The 13,869-nt window shown below is 42.0% G+C and overlaps 1 protein-coding gene across 9 annotated transcripts in view; it reads left to right on the forward strand.

Moving 5' to 3' along the window:
* The window catches only part of MEF2A (myocyte enhancer factor 2A), a 205,963-nt gene extending 193,868 nt beyond the window's left edge, over positions 1-12,095 (forward strand). For 8 of the 9 annotated variants that reach the window (XM_069766296.1, XM_069766299.1, XM_069766297.1 and 5 more), the window contains one exon: positions 709-12,095. In XM_069766296.1, the coding sequence (XP_069622397.1) occupies positions 709-1,045 (337 nt within the window). In that variant the 3' untranslated portion in view covers positions 1,046-12,095. The remainder of the gene's footprint in view (positions 1-708) is intronic. The other variant, XR_011320817.1, reaches the window with a different exon arrangement.
* The last annotated feature ends 1,774 nt before the right edge of the window (positions 12,096-13,869 follow it).

A 13,869-nucleotide genomic window follows, 5' to 3' on the forward strand; every position in this document is an offset into this window, starting at 1 on the left:
GGTCTGATCATACCACAGCTCCTGTACGGGAAGGCACAGCCATTACACAGTACACAGCAGGGGCACATTAATAAGATTATCTCAGCACCTGCTTACACAGGGACATGGTCTGATCATACCACAGCTCCTGTACGGTCAGGCACAGCCATTACATAGTACACAGCAGGGGCACATTTATAAGATTATCTCAGCACCTGCTTACACAGGGACATGATCTGATCATACCACAGCTCCTGTACGGGAAGGCACAGCCATTACACAGTACACAGCAGGGGCACATGTATAAGATTATCTGAGCACAGGAACATTTTTTAATAACACATCCAATTGTGGAAATTATTATTATTCCAAGATCTATTGATTAAAATGTATTTTGATCTTAGGATAACCCCTCCTTTCTGAGATCGGTAAGTTACACAACTTACTAACATACATTGTAAGATGCCCCAAACTTCTCCAGTCTGCTTTAAATACCACCAACTCGATTTAGCCTAATGCTGGAAATTGTTCCTGCAATTTCCCATCTCAGTTGTCACTGATCAGATTGTTGGCACATAGTTTAGGTGGAGCGCTTCCTTAGATGTTATTAGTGTTGCTTTATCACGTGTGGTTATATTATAAATGTTATAGTATTTCGATGGTTCTCTCTTCTGCTGATGGCCTGTTCAGTGGTTCATCATATAACAAGTCTCTATATTCTGTCTACAGGGCCGGTGGGCAATTATCTCAGGGTTCGAATTTATCCGTCAATACGAACCAAAATGTCAACATAAAGTCAGAGCCAATATCCCCTCCACGTGACAGAGTCACGTCGTCTGCGTTCACTCAGCAGCAACAACAGCATCACCAACACCAGGGCCGTCCAGAAATGGGGCGATCACCCGTGGACAGCCTAAGCAGCTCTAGCAGCTCCTATGACGGAAGCGACCGCGAGGACGTCCGAAACGATTTCCATTCCCCAGTTGGTATGGGGCGGAATGCTAATAATGAGGACAGGGACAGCCCCTCCATGAAGCGCATGAGAATGGACGCCTGGGTGACATAGAGATCGCTTTCCCCCTTCTGTTGCTGAGTCCCCGGCATATCACAAAACTTTTCCAGAGGATGCAGAACCCTTATATATAAGCAAATCTATATATCTACATATAGAGAGAAAGAAGTATGTCACACACGCACAAGGGGCCATCTTTTGTGTGTTTCTGTGAGCTCGCTTGTGTTTCTCACAAATCAATCAGGTACCTGCTGCAATGACTGAACACAGACCTACAACTTTATCGGGCAATGTGGCACGTTGCGTTTGGAAAACAAACAAAAGAAAAATCCTTTTTTGGAGGAAAAAAAATAAATAAAACCTTCTGTGTGTCTAGTACCGTACCACATTGAGACTGCAGTAGTAAAGGGGTGTTAGACAGGGTTGGGGGTAGTCAGGTGCATCTCCCCGTAGTGCAGTGCCGTGTTGTAAGACCCTTTACCACCTCAGCCGACTCTCTTATTAAAATGGGTCCAGAGGGAAAAAAATAACAATGCAGTTAGTGTTTTTTGGCCCAGATAAGTTAATGACGTGGCTTTGTAGCAGGAATGAAAGCAGGAAACTAAAGAAAGCAATACTGTACATGACAATGTTTTACCCCCCACAGACACCATGCCTAGATCCCCCCACAAAAGGAGTACATGAAGGGCTCAAGCCACACAATCTACTTTTGCACGTGCAACACAAAAAGCAAATGCACCAGGGAAGAGAAAATTGGGGGTCCTACACCTAAATTGTGTGACTTACAGAATAAATAAATATCGGGGGCAAGCATGAGAATTTTTTTTTTTTTTTAAAGATCTATACGCCTACAGGAGGCATTAAAAGTAATATATTAAGTTATGATTTGGATCTGTTTCAGAGCATTTCTTTTTACATTCATACCTTGAAGATAGATAAAGTGATTTTAGCTTGTGTATATTTTATATTAAGGAAAAAAAAAAAAGAAACCAATACCCTAATGAATTACTGACTATATATAAAGTTCTATACTTTTGAACATGTTCTGCGATTAATTATTTATATAAACCAAAGCTGTATGTTTGAGCTTCTTTTGTAGACTATATAGCTCTAAACATTTATTTCATGATTTTTATAGTTTTTTTTTTTTTTTTTTTTTTTTCCCTTTTTTTGCTTTTATTTGTAAAACTAAAAGTAAAAAAAAGATTAATAATGCAACAACTACAGAGAGAGAAACAAGCCATGCTATACATATATATACTTGTATGTGTAAATTAAACTTTGAGCCAAACTTGTTATTTGTATATAGCATCCTAAATATTTCACCACAGGGTGTAAGTACCAATGTATTGTATGTTCACCAAATGAAATGTATCACAGTCGGACTGCTGCCAACTTGAACAGAAAAAGGCAATATTCTAGTAGAAGAGTATTCAGTGTGTAATGTACAATTTTGTCAGATATGCTGTATTCCCCTTTGGGTATTAATTGCTAGTACTGTTACCGCACAACTCCTGTCTTTTCTGAGAGTTGTCTGAGATTTTGTTTTTGTGCTATTCACAGTGGCGTGGTTTGTTATCTATTTTTCTAATCGAAATCGGTTCACTGATGAAAGCAGCAATGTGGCAAATGGACATCAAAAATGGTGTAAAAATCTAAACATGCCTTATTAAGCAATGTCATGGGAGCATCCTCTTCACAGTAATTCTCCAATTTTATAGGTTGGAATGGGCCCCAAATAGAGTTAAAGTCCTATAAAATATTTCAAAATGTATTGGAATATTTATGCTAGTGGTTACTATTAGTTTAAGGCCACATTCACACATTCAGTATTTGGTCAGTATTTTACATCAGTATTTGTAAGCCAAAACCAGGATAAATACAGAAGTGGTGCATATGTTTCTATTATACTTTTCCACTCCTGATTTTGGCTTACAAATAAATACTGATGTAAAATACTGATCGAACATTTCCCCCTCTTCAAAAAAAAACAAACAAAAAAAAACCATAAATCCACTGTAATTGTTGTCTTGTGCAAAGTCATTTGGTAAAAAGCCACAAGTGTGCCCGTAGGGCTGTTACTGAGCTTTCCACAGATCGGCCCTAGAAAATGCTTGGATAAAGAAATGTCTCGGTAGTGATTTTTCCCTGAAGCAATGACCTACAGTTAAACCTAAAATGTATGTTATTACTTCTATGTTATTCTCTTTATACATTTTGTTTGTAGTCTTTGGATGTATTTTTATCCCATCCATAAAGAAAGTGTGAAAAAGTCTACGAGGCCGACTTGTTAAGACTAGTGTCGTACACTCCTCCTGAAGTAGCGTGGTGGGGTGAGAGGCGCCAAATCCATTAAGAGGCATGTGCACTTCTTGGTGACGTGCACCTCGCCAGAAATGATACTCCAGTCAGGGATTGGAGTAAGGTACACTACTACAGTGGTGTAACTTATCACGAATTTGGCGGGAGGGAGTCGCCATTCCTTGTCCTGCCCATGCTCCACACACTTTGATGAATCTGGCCGGTTTTGGCGTGCAAAGTGACAAAAATCCTACTTTTCCAACTGTTCAAAGTGTTTTGATGATTTTAGAGTACGTGCACATGACACGCATTCAGGAACTGCCTGAAAAAGCGCAAAAGATAAAATGACAAAAGCAAAGAACACATGCACAACGATTTGCTGGGCAAAAGTTTCCTCTTTTTGTTACTACTTTAACCTCTTCATGCTTGTGACTGATCTATTCTTGTGACTGCTTCTTGGAAGCCGCCACAATCTTATAAATGAAAAAGAGAAAAAAAAAGACTGTGGCACAGCCGCCGCAATAATGACATCAAAGGAGGCACGTTAGGGAAAACACTGCCGCCATTTTTCTACAGCGTATTCCTATAGCAAAAGGCATCTAAAAGGCGCCATGTGCACATACCGGCACTGGTGGTAAAGCCGACAGAGTAGTGTAATGTGTGCACTGCCCTTACACCAAGTGTCTAATGACCCGTAGATGAGACGCAGCTGATACTAGTAGTAGGACGTGGATCCACCACTGTTTGGCTGAGATGTAGTTTTTAATTGATTGATAATGTCCGTTAACCAAAGTACTGGGTGTGAAAGTGGTTTTAAAGCGTAACTAAATCTTTCATACGTAATATACTGTATTTACAGTGGGGAAAATGAGTATTTGATTCACTGCCGGTTTTGCACGTTTTCTCACCTACAAAGAATGCTATACATATTATAGTATATTCATCTTCTTAATTACAAACAGACCGGTAGGAGTCTGGAGATGTTATGTATGAAAGATTTAGTTATTTTTTTTAAATATTTTTAATTTATTTTGTATATTTGTCAAAATCAGAAGTTGAACCTACAGAGAGAAAATGTAAAGGAAATATTTGCATTTCTTCTGTATTTTGGACCCCATCTTGGTTTAGGCTTAAAAACACTGATGCAAAATACTAACCAAGTTACTGCCATATAGAAGTTGCCAAACAATCATTTGGAAACCTCGTTTTTTGGTTACAATATATTGGCTACATGTCACTATCCTAAAACGTGATGAAAAAAACAAATATCCATTCAACATACTAAAGGCTTCGTTGTTCTCTAAATTCCCCCATCCATACTTTCACATTGCGTTCAGCACCCGTTCATTGTTGTTCCCATCAGGGTTTGTATCCAAACCTCCAGCAAAATGGGATTCACGCATATGATGTCTACGGGGCTATAGACTATGATGGTGCCGACAGAGAGAACATGTGCCATGTCGTGCATCATCTTCAGACGTATATGTCTACTGGAGACTGACACCCAGACGTAGTCTACTACATCGGAGTGTCCTCCTTCACACCCAAAGGTGATGCATGACAGAGCACAAGTTACCTCTCTCAACACCATTATAATCTGTGTTGCCGTCGGCACATGCAATCAAATCCCATTTTGCGGGAGGTTCGGACACAAGCCCTAACGGGTCAAACGAACGGGTGCCTGAAAGCAATGTGAGAGCACCCTATGGGCACCTCTCGACTCTTCTCAAGCAGATTATGTTGGGGGCGAGAAGGATCAAGCAGTTGGAATGCAATCACCCAATCCTTTTGTTCTCTTGGCAGATAAGCTGTTTTCATATGATTCTTCCAATGCTGTACCCGTACAGAATATACTCTGCTAAGCCGGGTGTTCCCATGTATGGGGGAGTCAGGAGAGATCACTGGGTTGGCCGTCACTATCTGAAATGATCATACTATGGATTTTTCTGATTCGTAACTCAGTGCGCAATGTGCCTTCCATTTTTCTATGGAGTCACATACAGGTTGTATACTCAGGGATTCCGCACAAATACAGGAGAACATCTCATCTCATGGTGCATGTGCTGTATTAGGGAATGTGCACATGGCGCCTTGTTAATGCCAGCTTAGTCTTTCCAGCTTCATTTGTCCCAATCTTTTTGTCTTTTCAGTTTTTTTTCTTTTTTACATAGAAATTATCCCAAGTGTAAAGGTACCGTCTCACATTGGCACTTTGGTCGCTACGACGGCACGATGTAAAATCAGCAGAGGAGGTGGAGAATATCGTGCACACCTTTGTTACACGATGCGATCATGCCGCCACAGCGGGACACTTGACGACGAAAGAAAGTTTCAAACGATCTGCTATGACGTACGATTCTCAGCGGGGTCCCTGATCGCAGGAGCGTGTCAGACACAGCGAGATCGTAAGTATATCGCTGGAACGTCACGGATCGTGCCGTCGTAGCGACCAAAGTGCCACTGTGAGACGGTACCCTAAGCCACCCAAGGAATGTTAAAGTTGGCTCATTTAAGATGCTTCATGGATTTCAGAGTGTGAAGATGTTTAAAGAAGATCAAAGAGATGGGACATATAAACAGCAAGTAGTTTAGACATTGCAATGTATATGTTCATTCTTTCAAGGATGGGTTTTTTTTTATAGCATTTTTGTAGGCGGATGTCTGGCTTAATCCACCTCAAAAAGAAGCAGTGCACATACCCTTACATAGGCGTTTTTTCTTGCAAGCCTCATAGACGCATCATGTAGACACATCTATGTGGACTGGAACCATAGGGATTCCCTGCTGTACAGGAACTGCAAACTGCAGAATCTGCTGCTGTGCTTTCTGCCAGGCAGCGTTCTAGAAGGCGTAATATGTGATTATTGCCTCATCAGTGTAACTGCTAGCTACTAGAGATGAGCGAGCATGCTCAGGTGCTATCAAAGTGTCTTCGGGGTGCTCGAAGAATATATTGGAGCCCCCACGGCTTCATGCCTTGCAGATGTTCAACAACCGCAACACATGCAGGGATTGCCTAACAGCAGCGAGACATGCAGCCGCGGGAACTCTTAGCACGCAGAAGACACTCTTCGCACCCAAGCATGCTCGCTCATCACTAATGGATTGGAAATGACGCTACTTGTCTGATTGGCTAGAGAATGGACCCCGATCTTAATCCATCTTTCCACCCTCCCTATGTTCTGACAGTGCCACACCACAGGGTACATGATGATGATTTGCCACATTGCTGTATCTAAAGTGTCCGACAATGACGGGTGATGGAGATGAAGCATTTGTACAGGGCTGTTACGTGATGGACTCCTTACTCTTCTTGTGAGTGCAATTATACACAGTGAGACTTTTCCCCCTTTACTGTCTGTTATCTTGTGTGCCTTAAGAAAATGGCTGAGCTGACTGTATTCTTGTCCTATGCAGATGATTCCTATTTCACCGCGCCGTTTCGAGCAGTGACCTACTCGCCGATGAGCTGCTTTTATGGGCCAGAGATCAAACCGTATTTACGTGAAAGCTTTGTATTTTATGTCAAGAACTTCATGCACTGTATCCAGTATAATATGATGGGCAGCATCACATCTGGGATATTCACATTATTTTACATTCACTGGTAGGACTTTGAAACGAGCGAGTTCATTGCAACGCTGAATTTATATACAATAGTGAGGTGACTTGTTCCTGTACATTTCCATCAATTGGAATATTCTGGGCAGTAAGGCTCTGTTCACATTAAATTCAGGCATGGAGTATGGTGAGCATGATTGGAGAGAGCAGAACATATTCTCCAAAAGTATGCAGCCAAACAATTGTACATGTCTCGCACAAAAAAAAACAAAAAACACAATGTATATTTGGTATACGTTTATCCGTAAGCGTAGCTCATGCAATCAAAAAGCTGTAGGTGTGTATGATTAATGTGCGTGGAATGTGTGTATATAATATATATTACACGCACTCTCGCTCATGCAGCCCTAGGGCTATCTATCAGCACCACAATGTAGGGACAGAGACCCTGATTCCATTGATGTTACTTAATGAGCTGTGTTTTGCAGTTACTCAGCAAAACCCTGTTGACAAATTCCCTTTAAACATGGTGTGAATAGAGCCTGAATTGCATGTCTTAAAAAATCTGACGGTCAGTTCTCAAACACCTCTACCTTGTTTGTTTATTGTTCCACAGAAAGTCCGTGTGTACAGTCTGTCAATAGAGTATTCTAATGATTTATGACATTCTCTGCTATCCCCTTACAGTGTGAAAGGGCTCATCCCCCTTTCAACAAACTTTTGCCTATATGTTCAGTTACTTGTAAAAATAATCTACCGTATATACTCAAGTATAAGCCGACCCGAGTATAAGCCGACCCCCCTAATTTTGCAACAAAAAACTGGGAAAACTCATTGACTCGAGTGTAAGCCTAGGGTGGAAAATGCAGCAGCTACCGGTAAATGTCAAAAATAAAAATAGATACCTATAAAAGTAAAATTAATTGAGACATCAGTAGGTTGTGTTTTTGAATATCCATATTGAATCAGGAGCCCCATATAATGCTCCATACAGTTCATTATGGCCCCATAAGATGCTCCATATACAAATATGCCCCATATAATGCTCCATTCAGTTCTTTATGACCCCATGTAATGCTCCATATAATGCTCCATGCAGTTTATTATGGCCCCATAGATGCCCCATATAATGCTCCATGCAGTTCTTTATGGCCCCATAGATGCTCCATATAATGCTCCATGCAGTTCTTTATGGCCCCATAGATGCTCCATATAATGCTCCATGCAGTTCTTTATGGCCCCATAGATGCTCCATATAATGCTCCATGCAGTTATGGCCCCTTAGATGCTCCATATAATGCTCCATGCAGTTCTTTATGGCCCCATATAATGCTCCATATAATGCTCCATGCAGTTCTTTATGGCCCCATAGACGCTCCATATAGCCACATGTAATGCTGCTGCTGCACAAAAAAAATAAAAAATCACATACCTCTCGCCGCTGCCCGCTGCTCCTCAGTGTCCCGTCTCTCCACACTGACTGTTCAGGCAGAGGGCGGTGCGCACACTAATACGTCATTGCGCCCTCTGACCTGAACAGTCAGTGCAGACGACGCGGTAGAACGCGGAAAGGTGAATATGACATACTCACCTGCTCCCAGCGCTCCTGATGCGGTCCCCACATGTCCCACATCTCCGGGAGCGGCAGCTTCTTCCTGTAGTGAGCGGTCAAGTGGCACCGCTCATTACAGTAATGAATATGCGGCTCCACCCCTATGGGAGTGGAGTCCATATTCATAACTTTAATAAGCAGTACCAGTGACCGCTGAACAGGGGAAGAAGCTGCCGTGCCCGAAGACCGTGGGACATGCTGGGACTGCGTCAGGAGTGCTGGGAGCAGGTGAGTATTTGACAGGCGTCGCTCCACCTCACCCGCCGACCCAATCCCACCCCCACCTTCTATGACTCGAGTATAAGTTGAGAGGGGCACTTTCAGCCCATTTTTTTTGGGCTGAAAATCTCGGCTTATACTCGAGTATATATGGTATTTCTCACCTTTTCTGGGTCCAGCAACAATCTCGGTTGATTGGCTGCAGTGGTGATGTGACATTAATCACACTGCAGGCAATCACTGAGTGCAGTGATTCAGCTAATATAGATGGTCGGAGCCCCTGAGCTCAGCAACTAACTGTAGCAGTGACACTGTCGATAGCGCTACAGCCAAACAGAGCATGGCAGCAGTGGAGACGCCGTGCTGGACCCAGGGAGGGTAAATAAAGCAAAGTTTGATTATTTTTTTTCTTCTTTTTTTTTTTACTGCAACGAAGTATATGCGCAAAAGTTTATTGAAAGTGGAAAACTGCTTTAAATATTTCCATATCAATCTTGTACCCATTGTTCTCCAGCTGTTGTGGAACTACAAGTCTCATCATTTGGTCAGTTGTATAAACACCTCAGTAAATGCCATGAGAAAGTTGTATACATTTTGGAGCCAGCATGCTAATTGTTGGCTACCAAAGCTGGGCATAGGTATAAAGTTTGATCTATGTTAGATATTTGTGTATATTGGAAAGCTCATCCTTCCTACCGTGATTACATGGGAAAAATACAGGGTGGGCCATGTATATGGATACACCTAAATGAAATGGGAATGGTTGGTGATATCAGCTTCCTGTTTGTGGCACATTAGTATGTGGGAGGGGGAAAACTTTTCAAGATGGGTGGTGACCATGGTGGCCATTTTGTAGTCGGACATTTTGGATCCAACTTTATAAATGGCCCATCCAGGTGTATCCTTATAAATGGCCCACCCTGTAGAATGAAATCCTAAAAGGAGTGATACTCTCCTCACTGATCCCCCACTACTACCATTTCCACCTGCTTGGGATGACGCGCTGTCATTGACATGTGACCATTGCAGCCAATTACTGGCAAGAGCAGTGACCTTTGTATAACTGACATCACTACTGTCGCCAGTGATTGGCTGCAGTGGTCACGTTTTTATTGGAGCAGAACAAAGACCAATAGGGGATCAGTAAGGTGAATATTACCACATTTAATATGTTACAGCAGTTTAAGCATTAAACATGGGTAGTTAGAACAAAACAAAGGGCTGTAGAATGCATACCTCTTTAATACAAGCATTATACAAGTCTTTGTATTGTTCCAATGCATCTCAAGCTCTAAATGAAGCAAGTTTACAAATAGTCATAAAATTAAAAACCTCTCAGCATTTTGTGTTGACTGCGTCCATTCAAACCCAGGGGAGACCATAGGTCCTAAATGCAGATAAAGGCTACAGTCACACGTTCAGTATTTGTCAGCCAGAATCAGGCGTGGAACAATCAGAGGAAAAGTATAATTGAAACACGACAACACTTCTGCATTTATCACCCACCCCTGGTTTTGGCTTATAAATACTGATGTGAAATACTGACCAAATACTGAACGTAGCCTTCTACCTTCTGTGTAATGTAACCCTCAGTCATGTTACTTTACTCCCTCTGTTCAGTGTTCCAATATCTATAGCGCAGCCAGCGTCAGGCCTGATGGAAAGGGACAGAGCGTCTTAGGCACATGCAGGAGTTATTTTACACATTGTACCATTTAAATGGCAATTATTGGCAACAGTGCATTATTAGCCTTCCATTAAAAGAAAAAGTGATTTTGTACAGCTGTTAGAACTTTGAATATATATTAAAATGCAGGGAATTGTCACTTTATTCTAAAATATTGGTGTTGATGATACACAGGTCTTTACACAATTCCTGATTAAAATCTTTTAAGGTCAGCGTAAGATGGCTGTTAGGCCTCCTTCACATGTCAGTGTCTCAGATACGTGTGGTGACACACACAAAGACTCACTCAAGTGAATGTCAGTGTGTTTCCATGGACTGTGTGTCCATGGGCAAAACACGCTTACATGTCCATTTTTAACCGTGTGACACGTAACGGTGCCTAGGAATCGGTGGTACTGTTCTCGCTGATTCCCGGTGCCGGATGCTGAAGACAACTCTCATCATCGTCCCTTACTCTGCCTGTGATCATGAGACAATGTTGAGAGCTGTATTCAGCTCCCACTGTCTTACATAGAGTATGAATTTAAGAATGAAATTTAAAAATCACATTATACTCACGTTAACACATAATTCCCTGAAGCCATTGCCCCCTGTAAACAAACAAAAAACAAAGCTATCCCTCACCTGTCTGAGGTTGAAAGAATCCAGAGTGTCCCCCACCGTAATCGATCTGTGCGACATTTGCTCATCAGCATGAATGGTGGCCTGAGGTGGCTGCTCATGCTGGGGAGAATGACTCGCTGCAGCTTGATTTCTCATGGTGAGCTGTGCTGATCTCGCTGAGGTCAGCGCAGTTCATGGGCCGCTCTCGCTGCAGCGAGTCATTCTCCCCAGCTCTTCAGTGTGACCGGTCGCCTCAGGCTAGTATTCTACATCAATATGTGTAAGCCAATACCAGGAGTGGGTGATAAATGCAGGAGTGGTGCATATGTTTCTATTATACTTTTCCTCTGATTGTTCCACTCCTGATTTTGGCTTACAAATACTGATGTAAAATACTGACCAAAATACTGACCGTGTGAATGTGGCCTTTAATCTGCAGCCATATTATCCCTATGTGATGCTGACATAACTGGTCCGGCATCAATGCATCCAGAGTCGTTCTTCCACTTTCCCCAGACCATTTCTAGTCTTGTCATATTTTACTTACTGTTATATTACGTTAATGGTTGTACAATAGCTGGATGACTTTGGATTGCCAACAGTAACAATATTTCGTACAGGCTACTCGTGGTTTAATAGAAGAGAGAATGTGACATTTCCGTCTAATCCATCGCCGCGTTCTTTTTGACACGTCCCATATCTGCACACAAGAAATACATAGTAAACATGGAACTTTTAATGTTTTTACCAATTTACAGCGGCTGGGAAACCATTCAATGCCATCCAGATTCCTTATGTAGATCACAAAGCAAACCTTTATGAACCGCGACCGTGATCTGTTTGCATTAATAAATATTGTCACCAATTCATTGTCGGCGGTTTGCAGGCTATAATATAAATGGCGACAGAAGCTGGACTTTGTCGCAGTCACTTTAGGGTAAAGGGAATTAAAATATTGAACTTGTGAGAATTGACTTCATGGGTGTGTTATTTTATCTTTATTATACATAATGGATATATTTGTGACTTTTGTTGAATGGTTATAAAGAGAATAGAGATTGTACAATATTTGTATCCTGCATTCACTGAAGTAAATATAATGGCTTTTATTGTGCACTCCATCCTGGACTGTGTCGTCTTTCCAACGGTGCGAGCTTCCTTCAGACCCGGAGCGCCAATTGCAATGGCAGTCATGTTTTATTATACACCCTGATATGTAATATGGTTTTATATATGGTGCCAGATGTATACGGTAAGTGAAAAACATCCCTGTAAAAAAAAAATATATATTTAACTCTTCGCACCAACATACAAAATTTCAGTAAATATTTTTCTAGAAAACTGGGCTACTCCGAAAGGGTCAGTATCCATGGGATTTAAGGAAGTTAAAAATCAAGAATTGCAGCTAGAATTCCCAGCCTGATCGCAGGGTTAGTGATCCTACCAAACAGCATCATATATGCCTGTAATTCTGTTTAGGTCATGGGAGTGGGTCAGAAATGATGGCTCCTAACACAAATTAGGTCTGCAAGAGACCTCTGGTTATTATGCCAACACACCGATGACCCCCGATCATGTGACGGGGTTCACCGGTGCGCGCATTTGCGCTTGTTAAGTGCCGCTGTCAGAGTTTGACAGTGGCATTTAACTAGTTAATAGGTGCGGGCGGAACGTGATTCCGCACGCGCCTATTGCAGGCACATGAAACAGCTGACATGTCCCGGCTTTGATGCTGACCTTAGATGTACTATTCCGTCCGAGGTCAGAAAGGGGTTAAAAAAATGCATGTGGACCCGTCTATTAACCAGCCTTGCTGAAGCTGAGGTAACAGCTATGAGGTTAGAGATTTGGTAACATTGGTTTGCCAATTTATTCATAAATATTTAGGAGGAATGACACAATGTAGAAAAGATATCCCAGACTAATTACATGTAGACTATAATTATTGACCAAAATGCAGGTCAGGAGAGGTGATCAATCCTTTTCGGGAGACGAAAAGGATCTTTAGAAACGAAGAGTTGGAGAAATGCACCTGTTGATAGACAGCCATTCATATGTGGCCTGCAGAAGAATCACAGAAATTATCCAAATAGGGTCTCCCCAATTGTGTTTCGTTTTTTTTTTACTTCAATAAATTTTAATTGTATATTTTCAAAAAAGAAAACATATAAGCAACAACACCCCCAACGTAGGGGGCTTAAACAAGGGAAACATAAGCGTAAATGCGCGTACTCATAGATTGACATAATGTATAAAACAGAAAACATATAGACACTTGCATGAAAAAGCATATGAAAAGATATATCTTCAATGCAAAGGGGCAGACCTCTCACCACGGTTCCCATATTCGATCAACCTTTTTCTTGGTAACTGACGAGTGTGCCAGAGTTTCTTCATAATGACAATGTATATTGATTTTGTGCACCACTTCTCTCATGGTGGGGAGAGATACCCCCTTCCATTTAGCTGCACATTCATACATTTCAGGGAGAGCAGCCTTTAAAAAGTTATGCAGTAAAGCAGGCAAATCCTTATCCAAGACCTCCTCAGGGATCCCTCTCACCCGAACGTTATTCCTGCGCGATCTATCCTCCAAGTTGTATGTTTTATCACTGACATGAGCCAATTCTTCCTTTAAGGCCGGGATCACACATGCGAGAAACACGTCCGTGTCTCGCATGTGAAATCCAAGCTCTGGCACCGGCACTCCAGAGCGGAGCGTGCGGCTGCATAGCAACACATGGAGCTGCACGCTCCGTTCTGGAGTGCCGGCGCCAGAGCTTGGATTTCACATGCGAGACACGGACGTGTTTCTCGCATGTGTGATCCCGGCCTAAGGCTTCATTTTCGTCGACTAGTGAGTGCATTGAAAGAAGTGGCATATTCAGCCATTTT

Source organism: Ranitomeya imitator, chromosome 4 (assembly GCF_032444005.1).
Source record: "Ranitomeya imitator isolate aRanImi1 chromosome 4, aRanImi1.pri, whole genome shotgun sequence".
Taxonomy (NCBI): domain Eukaryota; kingdom Metazoa; phylum Chordata; class Amphibia; order Anura; family Dendrobatidae; genus Ranitomeya; species Ranitomeya imitator.